The sequence below is a fragment of the Vicugna pacos genome, chromosome 15, assembly GCF_048564905.1.
Source record: "Vicugna pacos chromosome 15, VicPac4, whole genome shotgun sequence".
NCBI classification, from domain to species: Eukaryota; Metazoa; Chordata; class Mammalia; order Artiodactyla; family Camelidae; genus Vicugna; species Vicugna pacos.
The window spans coordinates 51,474,294-51,494,887 of record NC_133001.1 but is presented as its reverse complement, the minus strand read 5'-3'; the positions used below and the strand labels follow the sequence as shown (position 1 = coordinate 51,494,887).

The 20,594-nt window shown below is 38.2% G+C and overlaps 1 protein-coding gene across 1 annotated transcript in view; it reads right to left on the bottom strand.

Moving 5' to 3' along the window:
- The window catches only part of NBAS (NBAS subunit of NRZ tethering complex), a 276,510-nt gene that overhangs the window by 115,863 nt on the left and 140,053 nt on the right, over positions 1 to 20,594 (bottom strand). The window contains exons 33-38 of the mRNA XM_072938186.1: positions 17,171 to 17,284; positions 14,917 to 15,074; positions 14,052 to 14,141; positions 1,884 to 2,051; positions 1,113 to 1,226; positions 652 to 775 (exon numbers count right to left, since the gene is read on the bottom strand). Coding sequence (XP_072794287.1) covers positions 652 to 775; positions 1,113 to 1,226; positions 1,884 to 2,051; positions 14,052 to 14,141; positions 14,917 to 15,074; positions 17,171 to 17,284 — 768 coding nt within the window. The remainder of the gene's footprint in view (positions 1 to 651; positions 776 to 1,112; positions 1,227 to 1,883; positions 2,052 to 14,051; positions 14,142 to 14,916; positions 15,075 to 17,170; positions 17,285 to 20,594) is intronic.

The following is a 20,594-nucleotide window of genomic DNA, read 5'->3' as shown; positions in this document are numbered from 1 at the left end:
TGTAGGCCTAACTTCAGGGATTCAGAAATAAATGGTCTACGGTGGTCCCAGGCTTCAGTATTTCTTAAAAACGCCCTAAGTGATGCTAACGTGTACCAGGATGCAGCACTATAGCAGCAGGCCTTGAAAACAAGGTGAAGTCATAACTAGATCCCAGATGATCGACAGCAAGGAAGCTAGTGCAGGCCAGGACTGGTCGTTAGGAAGAGGTGCACAGACGGGGCCCCCCACCAGCATTACAGAGCAACGGTCTAGGGGTGGATCACACAGACTGTTGTGCCCATTTTACAGATGAGGAATAATACTCTTTTGCTTGAAATCCCTATTGCTTTCAGCAGAGGGCTCATTTAAAATGTTTAACTTAGCACCCACGGTCCTCCCAGCCTACTGCTGCCTCATTTCTTCACCAGCTGCTCACACATTCTCTTCTCCCCGAGTGTTAGAGTCACTTACAAATCCCTGAAAAATCGTGAATAATGTCTATCTTCTTTGCTTCAGCGAATTTTATTCCTCTACCTAAAATATCTCCCTTCTCCCTCTTAATATCCCCCCTCTTTTCATCTGCTTAACTCAATAACTTAATTCAGTCTTCTTTATTATTCTCCCAGTATGATCTATACACTGTCAAGGAACTAGAACCTTCTTTCCTACCTTCTGTCGCTGGAAATACTTCTTCTCCTTCAGTTTTAGTCTCTGCCAGCTTCCCAGTTCTCAGCAGCACTTCTGCAAAGCTTTCTACTGGGACATGCTGATAGGCGTCACAGGTCACTTGAGACTAGACAAAGAAACAGTTACACCGTGTGGTAGGACGTCTTTTCCTCTATGAAGATATTCTTAGAAAATATAATGATGGGATTTCTATCTTCCGGTAACCTGGATTGTAATTTCTCACTTACCAAAGCATATTATTGCATGTAGAACTATAAACAGCTTTTAGTCTCATTACATACATTGTAACGTATATGAAACAAATCACATAAAACCAATGAATAGCATGAGTAAGAACAAAGAAAAAGTAGTACATTTCCAGGAAAATTTGAGCCTTTGTTTGTAGTAAAATGCCCCCAAGAGCACGAGAGTAACTTACCTGTCCCCAGACACACTGTCCTTACCTCGACAACATAGGGATTGGTGATGACGGATTCATAAAAAGGATGGCAGCCTTGTTTTTCTAGACCTTCATTGGCTATGGTTCCGATTTGATAAGCACCCCCGAATTCTTGCCCCTAAACAGAACAAAGCGGGGAACAGTGGATAAAGAGAAAGAGAGCGGAGAGGGGTGGGGTGGGAGGAAAGGAGGAAGGAAGAAAGAACGCATAGGTATCAGGAGGAACTAATCAATGTGCATTGTGTGATCCAGAGAGTGTCAGAGTGACACGGGTACAGCGGAGGGTGCAGGAATGATCACCACACGCAAGAGCAGCACCTCAACCTCACATGGCAGGGCCTTTCGATTTTCCTGGTCACTTTGACATCACTGAATCAGAATCACTGAAGCAATCCATGTTATACACACGGCAAGTTTTCTATACAACAGTCAGGGTAACCTTTCTGAAGCATCGTTTTGTACACATTGCCGCTCCCTTTCTCAAAAATCCTCCACGTCATTCTCCCTTTCATCCCAGTTAATTTAGTTCTGACATATATACCAAATTTTACCTAAATCTATCAGTGTCTTTCACAAGTACTGCATGATAGAATACTGTACTCTATAAAATACATTACTTATTCCCTAGCTGTTGGGAGGCCTAGATTTCTTCATAGATTGTTTTAATAATCTAAAGAAGATAAAGTTGTAGCAACAGTGAAAAACTGAAGAGCGTGCTAATGAATTGATACAAAAACCACACAGCTGACTTCAAAAAGCAAGCTGCGTTGCTCACCTGAAGGGGTCGAAGGTAAGTCAAAGACTTCTTCCACCACTGCCCGTCGCTGACGGCCTGCAGCACGGCCCTGGTGGTGGTCGTGGTGTTGGAGAGCACTTTCATGGTGGTGGCAGTGGTCCAGTGGAGCAGGTCAGCCGAGTTGCTGCCTGGGACACTGACCTCATCCTATGTTAAAAAAAAAAGAAAACAGCAAGAGCAAAAATGTGCATAGTCTCAAAAGCAGAGCAAAGAGTGAAGATAAACAGATGTAAAAATCCATCTCTGCCAATCACAAAAAAATGTGAAACAAGACACTACTAGCATATTGTACCTCCTTGAATTATTTACAAAATAAAATTCAGTAAAGGGAAATATATCACAGCATGTTAGTCAAATAATCCCTTTCAGAAATATTTATGAGGCAAATAATGGGTTCTTTCTGTTTTTTACCAATCTAATATCCTCCCATGAGGTACTCGTGCTGTTTCTTTGAGAAGACATTTTAAGTATTTAGTATTTAGACTGATTAAGAAATAAATTACTCATTTGACAAAGGTGAGGTTACTGTAAGGAATATTTGCATCTGAATGCACATATTAAGTTTTAATGTTTTTATTTCTAATTCTTCTCAAGGTGAAAAGGGCCTGAGGTAAGTCAGATAAGCAGAGAGATTCAAAGATTCCGAATCCACCCATCTAACAAAGAAAGGGGATGGGAGCCAAGCTAAGACTCAGTGAAGGACTCAGAGTGAAAAAGCAAAACACTGGGTGGAAAAAGGGGTCTGAAAAGCAGGGTTAGATAAGGGTAAAGGTAAAAATGAGCAAAGTGAGTTGTTGAGGGAGAAGAGAGGACCAGGTTCACAGAGAGCAGTCAGCCAGATCCAGACATCTTATTCACCAAGAGTGATGCGTAGGACTCTTGCCTATAATACGCAAGAGTCATAATGGCCACCGTTTATCAGATCTCTACTCTGCGTCAGGTGCTGAACTAGGTGCTTCGTGTGGTCGTCCCTAAGTTTTAAGGTAACACTGCCAAGCAGGCACGGGGATACCACTTGAGACACAAGTTTAAACTGCAGATCAAACAAGGTGAATATGCCACCCACAGGCAACTGGCTGGGGTGTCTCCTCTGTTCTTGACCCGACCGGGCTCTCCAAATGTGTGGCCCACTTGCTCTCTGCAGGGTTTTGATCCACTGGCACTACGTTACACACATGTGAGTATTTATTTAAGTTAATTTATTCTTCTGCATTTGTCTGTTTGTCTTCCCAACCAGAGAGTGGCTTTTCAAGGGCAGGGGCTATGTTTATTCATGACTAAAATGTTCAGGGTATGTGAAAGTCCCTAATGTCTAGTGTGTATCTGTAGATGTGTGTCAGGAGTCTGGTTTTACTGCTCTATTTACATGTTTGAAGAAACATTTTCTAAGCCCTAATATTTTATGCTTAAAGTAGTTAAATGTTATTCAAGTAAGATTTCAGATCACATTTTCAATTCCGGTTCATCTTCAGAATCTTCTTAATTGAGAAGGGTACTGAATGATTTGAATGTTATCAACTAATCCAAGTAGAGAACTAAAAATATAAACATGAAGAGAAATATGGCACTTAAACAGGATAAAACTTCATTCAGAGGAAATTCAAGTCAATTGAAAAATATTTAAAAATATAGGCTACAAAACAATTATTCCATTTCATAAAATAAACTTTACTCTGTTCATATGGGTTGGCTAACTCAAGGTAGAAAATTTTAAACATCTGGAACTGAAAAGTTTGTTCCAGAAGATAAATGAAATTCAGATGATCAGAAATGTACATGAGAAAAGGATTTTCTGTAAGAGATTTCCCCCAATAAGAATCACAAAAGAGAAAGTAAAATAAAGGGCTTATTTGGATCACAGAAGCAGCATTTAATCTGGGGTCCCTCTACCATGATTACAGTGTAACTAGTCATTAACGAGGAAAACACTTTTCTTTCAACTTCATGTAATAGGGAAAGAAAAAGGAGGTTAGGCAAAGTTTACCCCTGAAATGATTATACTGGCAGTTTTTCTATCCATAGTTGCACACTGCTGATTAGAGTAACGGCTGAAATAGTTTAATCCCCCAAACCAAGTCAACAACCTCCAGCATAAAATTTAACATGAAATCCCATTAATGTCAAGTGTTACACAGCTCAAAGGTTAACGTACTAAGCACCAATAGTATTTTTCAAACCTTACAACAGACAACATTACCAAACAGGTTCACAAGAACAAGGACATTCCACATGTCAAGCTTGGCTTTTACACAAACAATTCCTGTTGATCAATTACCATAATAAACGATCCACTTATGAGTTGCCTTCTCTGGTGTCTGGTAATATGAGGGTTAATTTCTGAGAAACTTGTTTGCCACCTGTGCCCTGGGCTGGTGGTACCCGCGACCTGGGTACAGATTACAAACAGAACTCAGACTGAGCTTGGTTACTACCCCTTCTCCTCCAAACTACCTGGAAATAATCCAAAGTAATTCCCTGCACCTAGCACTTACGTCCAGCAAATTTCATACTGAATTCAAAATATTAAGCAAATTCCACCCTGAATTAAAAATATTAAGAATGCAACCCTTATTACGGGTGATGCTACTTTTAAAACTATTTGTCAGAAAACGCAGTAGAAAAATACCCTACGGAGTAAATCACTCTAAAGTCTGACTCTGCTTCAGTTCATCTGCTAATTAACCAGGCTACAGTTCAGCTGTGCTCATCTTTGGGCGTCATGGACCCCTGCGTATTTCTGACGATGACTGTAAGTGCTTCCCCCAGGGAACTGCACATGCACCTGCACATGCATGAACACACAAAGTCAGAGACAGACACACAAAAACACACCAAATTTGACACATTCTTTCCAGGGCTTTAGGGACCAGTATTCTTGGATCCAGATTAAGTGATCTGTAGTTAGAAAACAGAAGTATATTCTATTTTCTTTTTCCATGCCCAGTTTTTTAGTCAGCACTTACACAAAGCTAAGGAGGATAAAGGACAAGAAACAGGAAATTGTCTATTTCTGTAGCCATTTCTCCCATTTTATCCCAGGGCAATACTGACATGAATATGCAAAGATGTGTACATAAAAATGCTCAGCGCAGTTCGGTCAAAAATAGAGGAATACTGGGCACAATCCCAAAACAAAGGAAAAGATAAATAAATCATGGTATATGCATCCAACGACCAGTATCACACCATGACACAAACAGTCTGTACGTAATGACAAGAGCAGATGTCCATGACATATATCAGTACTTGAAAAAAGCAAGCTTCAAAATAATATATGCAGTATGAATCCATTTTAGTAAGAACAAAATAACAGTCCTCCAGGAGACAGAGGTGCGCTGTACAGAAAGTCTGTCTACACTCAGAAAAAGTCTGGAAGGATATATATAAACTAAAACGTTTACCTCTGAGCAGTAGGACTCATAGAATGGGGAGAGGAAGGAACTGAGAGAGAAGAAAGAGAACTTACATCTTCATGTATTCTTTTCTTTCATGCATTATTGATTAGTTTCATATTTGAAAAAATCAGAAAGACCAAAGTTACCACAAATAAACATGCACCTCCTACCAGAGTTAACAAATGTGTTAACATCCCTCTTGAGTGTTTCACACTTTCAGAAATGTCACATCTCTCTCTCTTTTTTCACTTTCAAGAAATAAAGCGTGCCAGATTACATTAATTATCTGAACTCTTATCTTCACATAAGTGGATTATTAAAATAAAAATCTGTACTGGATTTGTCATTTAAAAAAAAATAACACATTCCAGTCAAGATGGAGCCATGAACTATGTTTCAATATGTTCACCATGCTCCAAAATCCTGAAAATAAAAGGAAAAAAGGGTCAAAAGACACTCAAGTTTAGAGTTCAACATTTGGAGGCTCAGAGTTCAGATGCTCGCAAGGGCTGCCAGATGCTCCTTTGCAGGTAAGACTATGAATCGAAAAGATTCCCCATAAGGTGGAGAGGCTTCAGCCTGGCTCACTGCCTGGGGCTATCTATTTATATTTATTTACATAAAGTAGTGGGCCTAGGGAGAAAGAGAACAAAAGTCAGAGCCCAAAGGAACTGGGCCAAATCCCTCATTGGTTCCAGGTCTCACGTCCTCACTGGTACAAGCGGGAGGGAGTCCAAAGTGAAAAGTTAATAAAGGATGTGGTTCTGGACTGAAGTACCAAGGGATAAGACTGAAGGAAATCCCAAACTCCAGAATCCTTAAGTAGGGTCTGGGGAAATGAAAATTAAATGAATTGGATGGCTCACAATGAGCTTGCAAACCAAAATTCCAAAACATCTGGGAAAAAGAAATTATTAAGATAATAACTGTAACAAAAACCTACTTCAGATGAAATCATTTTAAACTTCAAAATATTAATTTGTGTCTGTGCATTCTAAATATAAGATTTAAAATCCTTTAAGAAGGAGCAAGATATCACATAAAAGAAAAAAACAAATATAATCCTATTGAGTTAATGTGTGTGTGTGTGATATGAGGTAAAGGTCTAAGTCCATCTTTCTGTATGTGGATATTCTTCAACCCTGTACTTACCTAATATAAAAAGTGGCTCATTATGACTTATTTACCAATAAATATAAAGGCTAAAACTATAGAATTCTTAGGAAAAAGCACAGGAGTAAATCTTCACAACCTTAAATTAGGCCCAGATTTCTCAGATACAATAGCAAAAGCACAAGCAATAAAAGAAAATATTAATAAACTGGACTGTCAAAAACATTAAAGGTTTTTGCACTTCAAAAGTCACCATTAAGAAAGTAAAACGTCAACTCACACGATGAGAAAAAAATATTTTCAAATCATACATCCAGTAACAACTTGTATCCAGAGTTTAAAAACAATAATGACAACAACAACAACAAAACTCTTACAGCTCAAGAAGATGACAAATCATGCAGTTAAAACACAGGGACGGTGAAAAACTCAAAAGCTTCCCACTGAAATCTGAGACAAGACAAGGCTGCCCACTATCACCACTCCTATTCAACACAGTCTTGGAAGTCCTAGCCACAGCAATCAGGCAAGAGAAAGAAATAAAAGGGATCCAAATTGGAAAAGAACAGGTAAAAGTGCCACTATATGCCGATGACATGTTACTATATATAGAAAACCCCAAAAGGTCCACACAAAAACTACTAGAGCTGATCGAAGAATTCAGCAAGGTAGCAGGTTACAAGATTAACGTTCAAAAATCAGTTGCATTTCTTTAAGCTAATGATGAATCAACAGAAAAAGAAAGAAACAATCCCCTTTAAAATAGCACCCAAAGTAATAAAATACCTAGGAATAAATCTAACCAAGGAGGTGAAAGACTTATACACGGAAAACTATAAAACACTGATGAAGGAAATTAAAGAAGACTTTAAAAAATGGAAAGATATCCCATGCTCTTGGATTGGAAGAATCAATATTGTTAAAATGGTCACACTGCCCAAGGCAATCTACAGATTTAATGCAATCCCTATCAAATTACCCAGGACACATTTCACAGAACTAGAACAAATCATAATAAAATTCATATGGAACCATCAAAGACCTAGAATTGCCAAAGCATTACTGAAGAGAGAGAAAGAGGCTGGAGGAATTACTCTCCCAGACTTCAGACAATACTATAGAGCTACAGTCATCAAGACAGCATGGTATTGGTACAAAAACAGACATATAGACCAATGGAACAGAATAGAGAGCCCAGAAATGAACCCACAAACTTTTGGTCAACTCATCTTCAACAAAGGAGGCAAGAATATACAATGGAATAAAGACAGTCTCTTCAGCAAATGGTGTTGGGAAAACTGGACAGCAGCATGTAAAACAATGAAGCTAGAACACTCCCTTACACCATACACAAAAATCAACTCACAATGGATTAAAGACTTAAACATAAGACAAGATACAATAAACCTCCTAGAGGAAAACATAGGCAAAACATTATCTGACATACATTTCAAAAATTTTCTCCTAGAAGAAATAAAAGCAAGAATAAACAAATGGGACCTAATGAAACTTACAAGCTTCTGCACAGCAAAGAAAACCATAAGTAAAACAAGAAGAAAACCTACAGAATGGGAGAAAATTTTTGCAAGTGAAACCAACAAAGGTTTGATCTCCAAAATATATAAGCAGCTCATACGACTCAATAAGAAAAAAATAAACAACCCAATCCAAAAATGGGCAGAAGACCTAAACAAGCAACTCTCCAAGGAAGACATACAAATGATCAAAAAGCACATGAAAAAATGTTCAATATCACTAATTATCAGAGAAATGCAAATCAAAACTACAATGAGGTATCACCTCACACCAGTCAGAATGGCCGTCATTCAAAAATCCAAAAATGACAAATGCTGGAGAGGCTGTGGAGAAAGGGGAACCCTCCTGCACTGCTGGTGGGAATGCAGTTTGGTGCAGTCACTTTGGAAAACAGTGTGGCGATTCCTCAAAAGACTAAGAATAGACTTACCATGTGACCCAAAAATCCCACTCCTGGGCTTGTATCCAGAAGGAACCCTACTTCAGGATGACACCTACACTCCAATGTTCATAGCAGCACTATTCACAATAGCCAAAACATGGAGACAGCCTAAATGTCCATCAACAGGTGACTGGATAAAGAAGATGTGGTATATTTATACAATGGAATACTACTCAGCCATAAAAACCGACAACATAACGCCATTTGCAGCAACATTGATGCTCCTGGAGAATGTCATTCTAAGTGAAGTAAGCCAGAAAGAGAAAGAAAAATACCATATGAGATTGCTCATATGTGGAATCTAAAAAATAAAAACAAAAACAAGCAAACAAACAAACAAAAACAAAGCATAAATACAGGACAGAAATAGACTCATAGACAGAGAATACAGACTTGTGGTTGCCAGGCGGGAGGAGGGTGGGAAAGGATAGACTGGGATTTCAAAATTGTAAAATAGATAAACAAGATTATACTTCATAGCACAGGGAAATATACACAAAATGTTATGGTAGCTCACAGAGAAAAAACTGTGACAAGGAGTGTGTATATGTCCATGTATGACTGAAAAATTGTGCTGAACACTGGAATTTGACACAACATTGTAAAATGCTTATAAATCAATAAAAAATGTTAAAAAAAAAACAGGGAAAATATTTATAGCCATTTCACAAAAGAAGGTATAGAAATGGCCAATAAGCACATGAAATGATATTCATCTTTAGTTGTTTGGAAATGCACACCAAAATGCTAATGAGACACTGCACACATCCATGAGAACAGCTTTAATCAAAAAGCCAGTCAAGAACAAATGTCAGCAAGGATGTGAGGAAACTGGAACCTTAATACTTCCTGGGCGGGAAAATAAAATGGCACATCTAGTTTGGAAAACAATTTGGCAGTTTCTTCATACAAAGTGGCAGCTCTACCCCTGGATACGTATAGAAATCAAAGCATAGCTCCATACAAAGACTTGTACACCAGTGTTCATGGTAACATCACTCAAGATAGCGAAAAAGTGGAAACACCCTAAATCCATCGGCTGGTGAATGGGAAAAGGAAGGGCTGTCCATGGTACTGAAACACACCGGTCGCTCTGCTAGCTTTTATTTCAATATTTCTAAATAATCCTTTTATAAATTCGAAATAGCTCTCTGCTCAGCCCATGTCCCATTTTTAAACATTAATTAGTCCAGTTGTATAAATCTGTAGCCACTTAAAATGTTCATAACAAGATTTCCCACAGTGAAAATGATTTTTTAATGGAAAACTTGTATATAATCCATTTCCAACTCTAATTAGATTTATCTGGGGAAAACACCATGGGCTAAGTAATATAATACTAGCTAAACAAAATGTTAATATACTCTAAGTGGTGGAATACTGTTACATCTAAAAAACATAATAAGCAACATTAATAAGAAACTGGAAATCTGTAATTTTGGTAGTTATTCACAAATTATGCATTTTGTTCTATTTAAAAACAAATATCTCGTTCACAGGGACAACAGCCAATATCTTCAAACTTGGAGGCTCCATTTGTATCAAAGCAAATGCTACCACACAGCAATTGCATCTTTACTTTCTTGGATATATAAGTAAAAATCATTATTTTCACAACCGAGTAATGAAAGTCTTGGCCATTAAGCAGATTATATATACAGTCAGCTCTCATATGACTTAAAATTTAATACTGTTATTATATCTACTGTTAATGTACAACACGTGGCATCTTATAGCTAAACAGTATATTTTAATCTAATAATAGTAGCTGTAATATTCTGAAATGTGCTTCATGACTCAAAGCCATAATGTGTTCAGTGAGGGTTTGGATTAACACTTCATGAGTCTAGATCCATTACAGCTTGTTGAAAGAGGACAAAGGAAGACAAGAAAGCTTTTAAGGTGCTTAAAAAAGAAAAAAGAGACAATCATTTTGGAAGAACTCCTTTTCCTTGCTAAGTGGATCCTGTGAAGGGCTGCTGGCGGTCTCCCTCATTTACTGAAGAGATTTTAACGGAGCAGTATGTGCCCACCTGTGGTAACACAGCATGTCCTGCTCCAAAGAGGCCACTAACAGGCCAGGCTGACACTTCCTAATTCATCACAGAAGCAAAAAATAGGAAACCCAGAAGCCACAAAAGGCTTTTTACGGATTTTATAAAGAAGGATGGGGATTCAGATAAGCTTATGGAACTGAACTCAGAAGAAACACGTTGCAATCCTATGTGGAACAGAGAAACGATACTCCCCTCACACTGGCCAAAACTTAACAAGACTTCAACAGAAACCAGAGCACACATGTGAGCTAAAACTGGACATTCCTTATACTTTTAGGCTAAAATCCACTTTCTTATTCGTCTTAATCACATACTAATCTTTTTGCAATAGGAGTTTCCAACTTAGCTTTACTACATTTATTAGACATTCTCTCTGTGACAAGCACTGTGTGGAAAGGGTACAAAAATAAATGACGCGCTTCCAGTTGCCACACCATACACGTGCTGCTACAATGATGTAAGATGCTTTGGGGGATACAGAAGAGGGAACAATGAGGACTCAAGGAAAACGTTATAAAGAAAATGATACTTTAGATGGGCTCAAGGGGTCAGAAAGAAGATCAGAGCACAAGACAAGAAGGGCAGCGCAGACAGAGAGAACTCCAACACCAAAGGTGTGAAAGAGCCTACTCAGAGAATGGTTAAGTTCAAGGTAACTGGAACACAGCACATGTTTAGAAGGCAGGAAAAGAGATGAGGCCGGAGAGACAGTGGAGGATGTTGCTGGACAAGTGGAGAAGAATCAGAGAGGCTCAAAAGATATAAAAATTGGGATAAAAATCTCATGAAAATCAGGTCTTCAACTAGACCTTGAAAAATGGTAAAATCTGCCAACTCCTAAACTCAGAACATTTGGTAACTGCTGGCCAATATAAGAAGTGTTCTGAATCTCACGGAGAAAAGACTAGAGAATTTAACGTGATTTCACATCCAGTAAGGGAAAACCAAACAGTGACTAATCAGTATAGACAAGTCAAAACATGCCAAAGGACAGAACTCATCCACACCACTCCAGGCCCCTGGAAAATGCAACGACTTCAGTTCCAAGGGAGATTAACAACAATAACAAAAAAAAAGGTCCACCGTCCCCAGTGCTGATGGTAGAACACAACCCTTCGATGATTATCGCTCTTCTAGAACCACAATGTGCAATCTGGTACCCAGTGGACTCGTGTCGCTCTTAAAATTAATTTAATTAAAATTAAACAAAATTTAAAATTTGATTCCTTAGTTGCCCTATTCCCATTTCAAGAACTCAACAGCTGCACGTAACTAGTGGTTACCATGTGGACGGTGGAGGCAGGATATTTCCCTCACGGTAGAAAGTTCTACTCATCAGTGCTTTCCTAGAGTCACCATTACAGGAAGAACAGGAGAAAAATCCTTACGGGCAGAAAGTCACATTACAAACTTCTTTCTATTTTCCTCAGGTCACTTAGCACTGACTTTGGGATACACATGTGTATTCAATGTATGTTTGTCAAACTGAATTTTAATATAAAAGAAGTAATCATGGAAATGAGGTGATGGTACATGTTCCACTGAGGCCAAAAGCTAAATATTCTTGCCCTAACTCTATCAACAGATTCCACAACTGAAGCTTTGTATCAGAGTTCTGAAAGTAACCTCATAGTATACAACTACAAGTGAGTTAAATACAACCAATTTATAAAGTGGTATATATACATACACAGTGAATACTACTCACTCACAAAAACAGAATGAAATTTTACCACTTGTAACAACATGGGTGGGCTTGGAGGGTATTATGTTAAGTGAAATAAGTCAGACAAAAAAGGACAAATATTGTATGATATCACTTTTTTGTGGAATCTAAAACATACACGGGTGAATATAACAAAAAGGAGACAGGCTTACAGATGCAGAGAACAAACCAGTGGTTACCAGTGGGAAGAGAAAAGAAGGGAGGGGGAAAGGTAGAGTTAGAGAATTAAGAGGTACAAGCTATTAGGCATAAAATAAATAAGCTACAAGGATATACTGTACAACACAAGGAACATAGCCAACATTTTATAATAACTGTAAATAGAGTATAACCTTTAAAAATTGTGAATCACCATGTCATGTACCTGTAACTTATATAAAATTGTACATCAACTATATCTCTATAAAAATAAATAAATAAATATTAAAAATAAATAAAATCAGCGTATGGAAATATAAAGCGACAAAAAAAACCAAAAAACAAAAAAAAAGGAGATTAGGTGTAACTCACTTATCACACAGATGTCTTCTAAAATAGTTACTGGAAAAATGAATGACATTTTATACTTTGAAAGTGAAGTTTACCATTTAAGAAATCCTGTGGAAACCAACCCATAAAGAGGATTAGCATCTCTTAACTTATCTAGTTAGAATATTAGAAAGAGTCAACTGTCTTTGACCTAAAAAAAAAAAAAAGCCAATTCTATGTTGCTAGAAACAGTCATCAAAAGTTAAATCCACAGAACAAAGGCTGACCAAGAGAAGACAGGGGTCTTGAGTATATCCTTACTCTTTCCTCTCCCAGGATGAATTCTCCTGAGACACATACATTCTTAATGGGTCCAGACAATTTTTATTCATAAGAATTTGAATGAGGAAAGGGAAAAGGATTAAAATTCAATGGGAAATGGACAAGAGAATTGAATAGGAACCTCACAAAAGAGGCTCTCTCCTGAGATAAGTCCATCTCATTAGTAATCAAAAAATGCAAATCAAAATCACAAATAGATATCACTTAACACTTTTAAGAGAATAGGTAAAATTTAGAAACCCATCCATGCCAAGGTGCTGGGTTGGAGGAAGCCGCAATGCCAAACACTGCCGGTGAGAGGGCCATGGGTAAAACCACTTCAGAAGATCATCTGGGATTATGGACTGAGGTTGAACATAGACAGATATCTGATCACACACACTTCCGGGGCTAGGTAAGGAGATGCCCAGAGAGAAAGGTCTGCACAGGTGCGCAAGAGACGTCCAGAATGACGAAGCAGCACTATTTTTAGCGGCCAGAACTGAAAACAAATCAACGTCAATCAACATTAGAAAGGATAAACTGTAATAATATACACACAGCAATTACTTTCTATACAGCAGTAGCAATGACTTAACTACATGTAACAGCATGGATGAATCTCACAAACATAACATGAAGTATAACTATTCCTATAAAGTACAAAAACAGGTAAAATTAAACCATCACACAGGGAGGGGTGGGACAGGTTTTTAAATTACTTTGAAACAAGAACAAAAAACACAAGGATCTAGTTATCAAGACTTGTCAGGAACTCTGGAGGGAGAGAGAAGAGTTGGCAGTTAAACTGGTAGAAGGTGTGAGGGCGCTTGTGGAAGGCTTGCCGTGCACCGCTTCCTCATCTGCGTGATGGTTTCACGGATGCACTCCTTATCACACTTGATTGAGCTGGACATTTTTGCTTTTTGTATTGTTCTCCATGAATATTATATATTCATATATTTCATATACAAAAAAGTTTAAAAGAAAGACAATCTCCCCCCCCACCCCCACACAAGGTCAGGCTACTCAGCTCCCGTCCATCCACAACCACCTTTTAAACTCCCCTTCCCTCTCATCCTCACTCACCTCTTGGAGCGCTTTACTGACCAACGGTGAGACACTGATGCTCGCCCCTCCTTCTGGATGGATCTGGAAATTCACTCTTTGATAAAGAATCTGAAAAAAAGGACACAATATATTATAAAGAAATTGTCTTTAAATTTGCCTTACTTTACAATTTAGGCTTGAAACTTAAAAAGTACTCTTGAGGGAAAAAAACCAAAAGCACTATTTCCCAATGAATACTTTCTGGTAACTGGCTTACATCAGGGCTTCGTGAACACCTTCACAAGGACACAACAGCAGGTTCAGAAGTGAGATTCAACTGTGAAAAACCTGACATACAATGTAATGAATGACTGTAAGATGAAAACGTGAATTCCAGAATCTCTTTATTTACCAGAGTACATATTTAACAGTGTTCCTCGACCAGAGCACTATCCTCCCTGAAACAGACCTATCCTGTGAATTTTAGGAAATTCCGCTTCTCTCCAACCAAAGCCCACATCCTGCTGTTTCCAAAGAGCTTCAAAGGGGATGGTGCCACCACTGATTTTAACTCATATGGTTTCAAATATATTGTAAAGGACCATTTCTTCTTATATATTTTATTCTTGACAACACTAACTTTCTCCATTATATTTGATAATTTATTTCCTAACACTACCTTCTTTTTTCTCATACCTGCATCCTTTCTTCTTTACTGTAATAAAGCCAACAATACTAATTTATATCCTAGTATCTTCAAATCCCTTTTCATATGAGTGATATTTTTCTTCCATAAATTAAAATTTTCATATTATTGGAAAAAAATGATCACAAATCTCAGATCCGCAGACCCAATAAAATATACTTCACACAGGTCAGGACTGACTCTATTGGAAGCACTTACTTCTGTCTGCAGAGAGCTGCTAGCAGCCAGGAGAAGCTGGATGCTGCCAGGAGGGCAATGTGTCAATGCAAATGCCATGAGCTCCTGGCGCGCGGCCAAGTCCTGGTAGCCTTCTGCCTGTCCTAACTGGCTACAGACATCCCAACTTTTAGAATAACCTGGAAAATGGGCAGGAAAAAAACAAGCTGATTTTCATTCAAAAAAGAAAAATCTTAATTTTACATGAGAAACGTAATGGCTTTTTGCTTAGGTCTTATGTTCCCAAAGCAAAGTCAATCATTAGTGACTACACATGACTATATAAGCAGAGACACTAAGGATGTAAAATAGAAAAGAAAGGTTAGGTGAATTATCCAGAAAGTTCAGCACTGCTCCAGACAAGTTTTTCTGATAAACTATGTTAAATTTTAGATTACCTGATAATGACTATAAATAATCTACCTAGTTTTGATATTGAGTAAAAAAACTGGCTATCTGAATTCACAAAGGCTTGAGGGTATGGCCCAGACACTTGTGTGAGCTTGAGAAAGTTCCAAGTATCACATTTCCTTTACTACTACTACTACTACTACTACTACTAGTAATAGTAATAATAATAATAATATCATCTCCCTCATTGGGTTGTTAAAAGAATTAAAAACAATCTGTATTTAAAAGCACTTTATAAACTGCAAAGTGCCAGAAAAAGAGAAATTATCATAGACAGCTGCACAGAATCATTCATGTTATAGATGAAGACAGATCCAAGGTCAGTGCCAAAAATACAGTCAGTCCCTGGCTCCCAGCAGAGAGCTTTTTCCAACACAAGCTCATACTCTGAATTCTTAAATTGTACTTCTATTCTTCTTTGAAAGAGTTCCGGTTAGAAAGTAGGATTTTTTCCCAAGTACAAAGACCTCAGCCCGATGTAAGGTACCATCCTTACAAAAATAAAATTATTACAAAGCTGTCCAAATAAATGATAAAAAGTTAAGACAACAATGATTTTCCATAATACCATAATTACTCTGAGCTTAATGTTGCAAAATCACTAGGTTAATATTACAGAACACGGTTTCTTCATGAATTGAATGTTCTAAAATTGAGGTTATAAAGCACTGAGCTTTTTCCCAGAATTTTTCACATTTGCAGACTCTCTCCTTGACCAAAGTGTAGCCAGGCTTCTCTGAGCCTTCTTCTCAACGAGGCCTGTTCTGTGGTCCAGTCCTTGCTGAGCCTGTAGTTTCACCAAGTCAGTTGAGAGAAAACCTCTCACCCCTGATACCTGGTCGCCCGGGCCTGCCATTAGCAAGACCCGCACTCAGTCAGTGTAGTGAGAATCCCCCACCCTTGACGTCTCTTCACTAGTTTTTCAGCCAGTGGCCCCATGACTCTGCTCCTCAGCTATAAATGTCTTCTCTGTCTTTGGAGTTGAGCCTGATCTCTCTCCTCTATTGCAGAAATCCTGAACAAAGTCTTCCTTACGATTTTTAACGGTGTCAGCATAATTTTTTCTTTAACAGTATTCATACAGAAAGTATACAAATCGTTAAGTGCACAACTCCAGGAGTTACCATGAACTGAAGCCCTGCATTTGTAACCACCCACCAGGAGTGCACAGACAGCGGGGAAAAAGATGTGCCTGAGCATTCAGATAATCAGGCACAGCTACAAAAGGCAGATCATTTAGTACAGAGCCTATGATAAGACACCACCACTTCCTACCCCTCTGGGGAAGGTGTTCTTTAACAGAAAAATTACTCCACAACAAAACCTGCTTATCCTCCAGAAACTTGAATTATAATTTCAATATGGAAAATTTGAGGCCTATAAACTATTTCTGTTTCTCAACATTAATTTGAAAAGCACTATGTTATCTTCAAAAAAGAAAAAAGAATAGAAATATTGACAATTTATAGTCACAAATTGTAGATGCTTCAAAAATCTTAAATTTTCTTTCATATACCAAATACATAAAAAGATGTTAAAATATTTTACATAAAATTGTTACTATGATTGTAAGTGTTTTTAATATGGAATGGAAAGCAACCAAAATCTCAGATAAAATATAACCTTTGAGCCCATTAAAGTATTCACATTAATATACAGGCATATGGAATACATGCTTATCAGGGCTCCCAAAATATTTCTAAAGACTTAGGAACACAATGTGGCTGGCTTACCAATTAGGCCAACTGATTTCAAAACAGAACTTTTCCATTATTCATTATGTAAAGAGGACATGAGCAAAGTGTTAAGTGAGTGTCTACTTCACCTGTGGCCATCAGCTCCTGACAATGCACACTGGCAGCTTTGTAGTCATGGAAACGAAGGGCCTGCTCTACTAGAAGGATTAGAACCTGTCCGCGTCTTTCCTCTGGATCTTCCCCTGTAAACACATGCAAATTACTTAGTGATTCGGGCAACCATCAACTGACAGAAGAGGTCCTTAACAAATCTTCCCAATTAATTCAAAAATAAAAAATAGAGAGTAGATTGATTTTTAAAAGATTATACAACAGCACCTTAGACTTCCCAATCTATTTATTAATCATGGAATTGGCTTTGTTTCCTAAGTGATCAATGATTAGTATCAGCACCAGACCAGCCATTCCGGCCTAAGTAGGTAGAAGAAAGGCTTTCCTCCCCAGTAGGTACTTTCAACATTTTTCCTATTTTTAAAAATATTTTACCCTTTGAATGTTCTAATTATAATTAATAAATGACAAATATGAGGGGGGAAAACTTAAATGCAAAGTAAAACGGATTTAAATTTTATAGTTTCACTGTGATAAAGTTACTTCATCTGTCAGGCTGCCCCAGAGGTCCAGCCCACGTCACAAATCTAAACTGAAGTTAGCCGACACTTAGGGAGGCACCAGCAAAGAAACTGAACATATACACCAATCATAATCCTCCCACTCACCTTAGGGAGCTCACCTTCCCCTAGAAAACAGGGCCTGCTCACCCCAACCCCCCAGCCAATCACGCCCTGTTTCCCTGGCTCCTACTCTAACATTCTTTAAAACTCACTCTTGCCCCAAATCCAGCAGCAAGAGTTCCACTGCCAGTGAGGCACTGCACCCCACCAATCCATGAATTATCTCCCCTTGAACAGAGGACATCAAACTCATTATGAAACAGTTTCAGTTTTGTCATTACAACTGACAGCACTAATCTTTTATTTATCAAATGAGCACCTAGACTCTAAGCATATATGCCAAAATTCAGCTTAACCCAAAGATCTTAAATTATTTTCCCAAGAATGCTCTACAAGTCTGCTTAGATGTCACTTCCTTCTCTGGCATCTCCAGACTTTCTTCACTTACAAGGTGCCCCTCCTACATGTTCCTTTACTTGCCATTCTCTGAATACCAATTCACTGGAATTATCTTTTTAATAATCTACACCCTTTATCAGAACTTAAGCTCTTAGAGGACAGCAGATGCTTCCTTGTTGAATTCTCAGTACCTAGCACCAAGTCTTGCACACAATAGGGCAGAAATATGTATCCTCAATGAAACTAGCATAGATTCAATTCAGAATGTAATTTTCAACTACAAGACAATTCAAAGCTACAACACCAATACTATTGGTATATTTAAGCCAAAAGGAAAAAAGTAAAAACTCTTTTTTATTTTAATGAGGTACTGGAAACTTAAAATTACTTTCAATATCCCCAAGGGGAATATTTGTATTTTCTGGAAGAAAAAGTAAACATAACACAGAAAAAGTTAAGTGAAACTTTTAAGATATGTCTCCCATTCATCTTCTTTCGTGTTTTAATGGTTTGAATAGGATCCAAAGCAAAGACTGGCCCAAGCTACCCTAAAAGGATTCTTTAAAAGACAGAACTTACAGCACTAAATTCATAATATTATTAGAAGAACACATTCATGTTTTAGTAACAGTAACATGTAATACTATAAATGGAATAATACGTAAAAGTTTCTCAATAATAAATGCACTTATCACAATTAATATAAAACCTACTTCCTAGATAGTACTCTTGAAATGTTTGCATTTATTCAGAATATCTAAATCAAAAATGAAAAAGCCAGGTGTGATTTTTTTTTTTAAGCTGATAACTTGGGTAGGTTATAAAGGTATTTTGCAGGCCTAACTGAAGCCTCCAATTGGCTAACTTAGCCTTGTAAGGGTCCACTGATTGCCATCATCTGACATCAAGAAAGGTAGAAACATAGGGTAAGAACAAAGGATTCAAAGTCAGAAACTTCTAAACTGTGAAATCTTCAATAAATTATTTAAATTTTTCTTCCTGTTTCCTTTCCTCACATGCAAAATGAGATTCATATGTCTGCTAGGACATATGAAGGACACAGTAAAAGGTAACTTAGATTAAGCATAGAAGTGTCAAATGAGAATTACTGTTGCTATTAATGTAAACTTTTATATGCAGATGGGTCAAATATGACCTTGAAGTCTATAGTTCAATTATTTAACTGCTTTTAATTCTATAAAGTTCTAATTTGAGCAGATGGTTAAAATGAGAAGTATAAGCAAAAATAGGTTTGAAAAGAACGGTATCTAGAAAAATATTATGAACAAAATGAAATTCACAGGGGGAGCAGCCAGGAGTACGGCCAGACCAGAAATCTATTAAAGAAAGTGATTCAGATGTTTAGCTTGAAGAAAATACTGACGGTGGCATGACAAGGCCTTGAGGATATGGAATAGAATTTAAACTGGCCACCAATTCTTTGATCCTCCTTTCTAAAGATGGAGTTTAATGCTTTTCCCTTTGTAGGGGTGGGTGCTGGCCAGTGATTACTTCTAACAAACAGATTAAGGCATAAAGGACAGTGTGCGACTTCAAGAGCAGGTCATGAAAGGCCGTACAGAGTCCTCCCTGCTCTCTCGTGGCAGCTGCTCTGGGAGAAACCCCAGGAGGTGCCGCGTGGAGAGGACACTCAGAAGCTCTATGGAGAGGTCCGTGTGGCAGGGAGCTGAGGCCTCTGACCACCAGCCAGGGAGGAACGGAGGCCTCTTCCAACAGCCACGTAAGCCAGCTCAGAAGCAGATCACCAGGCCCAGTTAAGATTTCAGGCAGAGTCTGTAAACATTTCCCCGGAACTTGGGAGGGCCTGTGTGACTGCTTCCGTGAATAAGACATGATGGAAATGAAGCTCCCCAAATTCCAAGGCTAAATTATAGAAAAGGGCCATGAAGCTCTTCTTGGTTTCTCTTGGGATACTGGCTCTGGGAGACTTCAGCTACCATGTAAGACATCTGAGTGCTCGGAGGCCACCTTGAGGAAAGACTACATAGCAGAGAAAGTCCCAACTACTCTACCCCCAGCTTTTTAAATCTTCTCAGCCCAGATGCCAGACATGTGAATAAAGCAGCCTTTACGATGAGCCCATTACTAGCCACTATATCTGACTGCAGTTTCATAAAAGACCCTAAACTGCCCGGCTAAGCCCAGTCAACCTCCAGAACCAGGACAGATAAAAAGCAATGACTGTGGTTATTTTAAGCCCCTAAGTTTGGGGGTGGTTTGTAAAGCAGCAATAAATAGCCAGAACACTCTAGAAGCTTCAGATGCATGTCACTTGCCTTGTGATCCCTTTCTTAACACCACCCCACCCCCAGCAAAACATTAGGACTGCCTTTCTTCAACGTTTCAATTGCCTTTCTTTCTTCTGTAACAGTTGTTTACAGAAGCCATGTTCTACCAT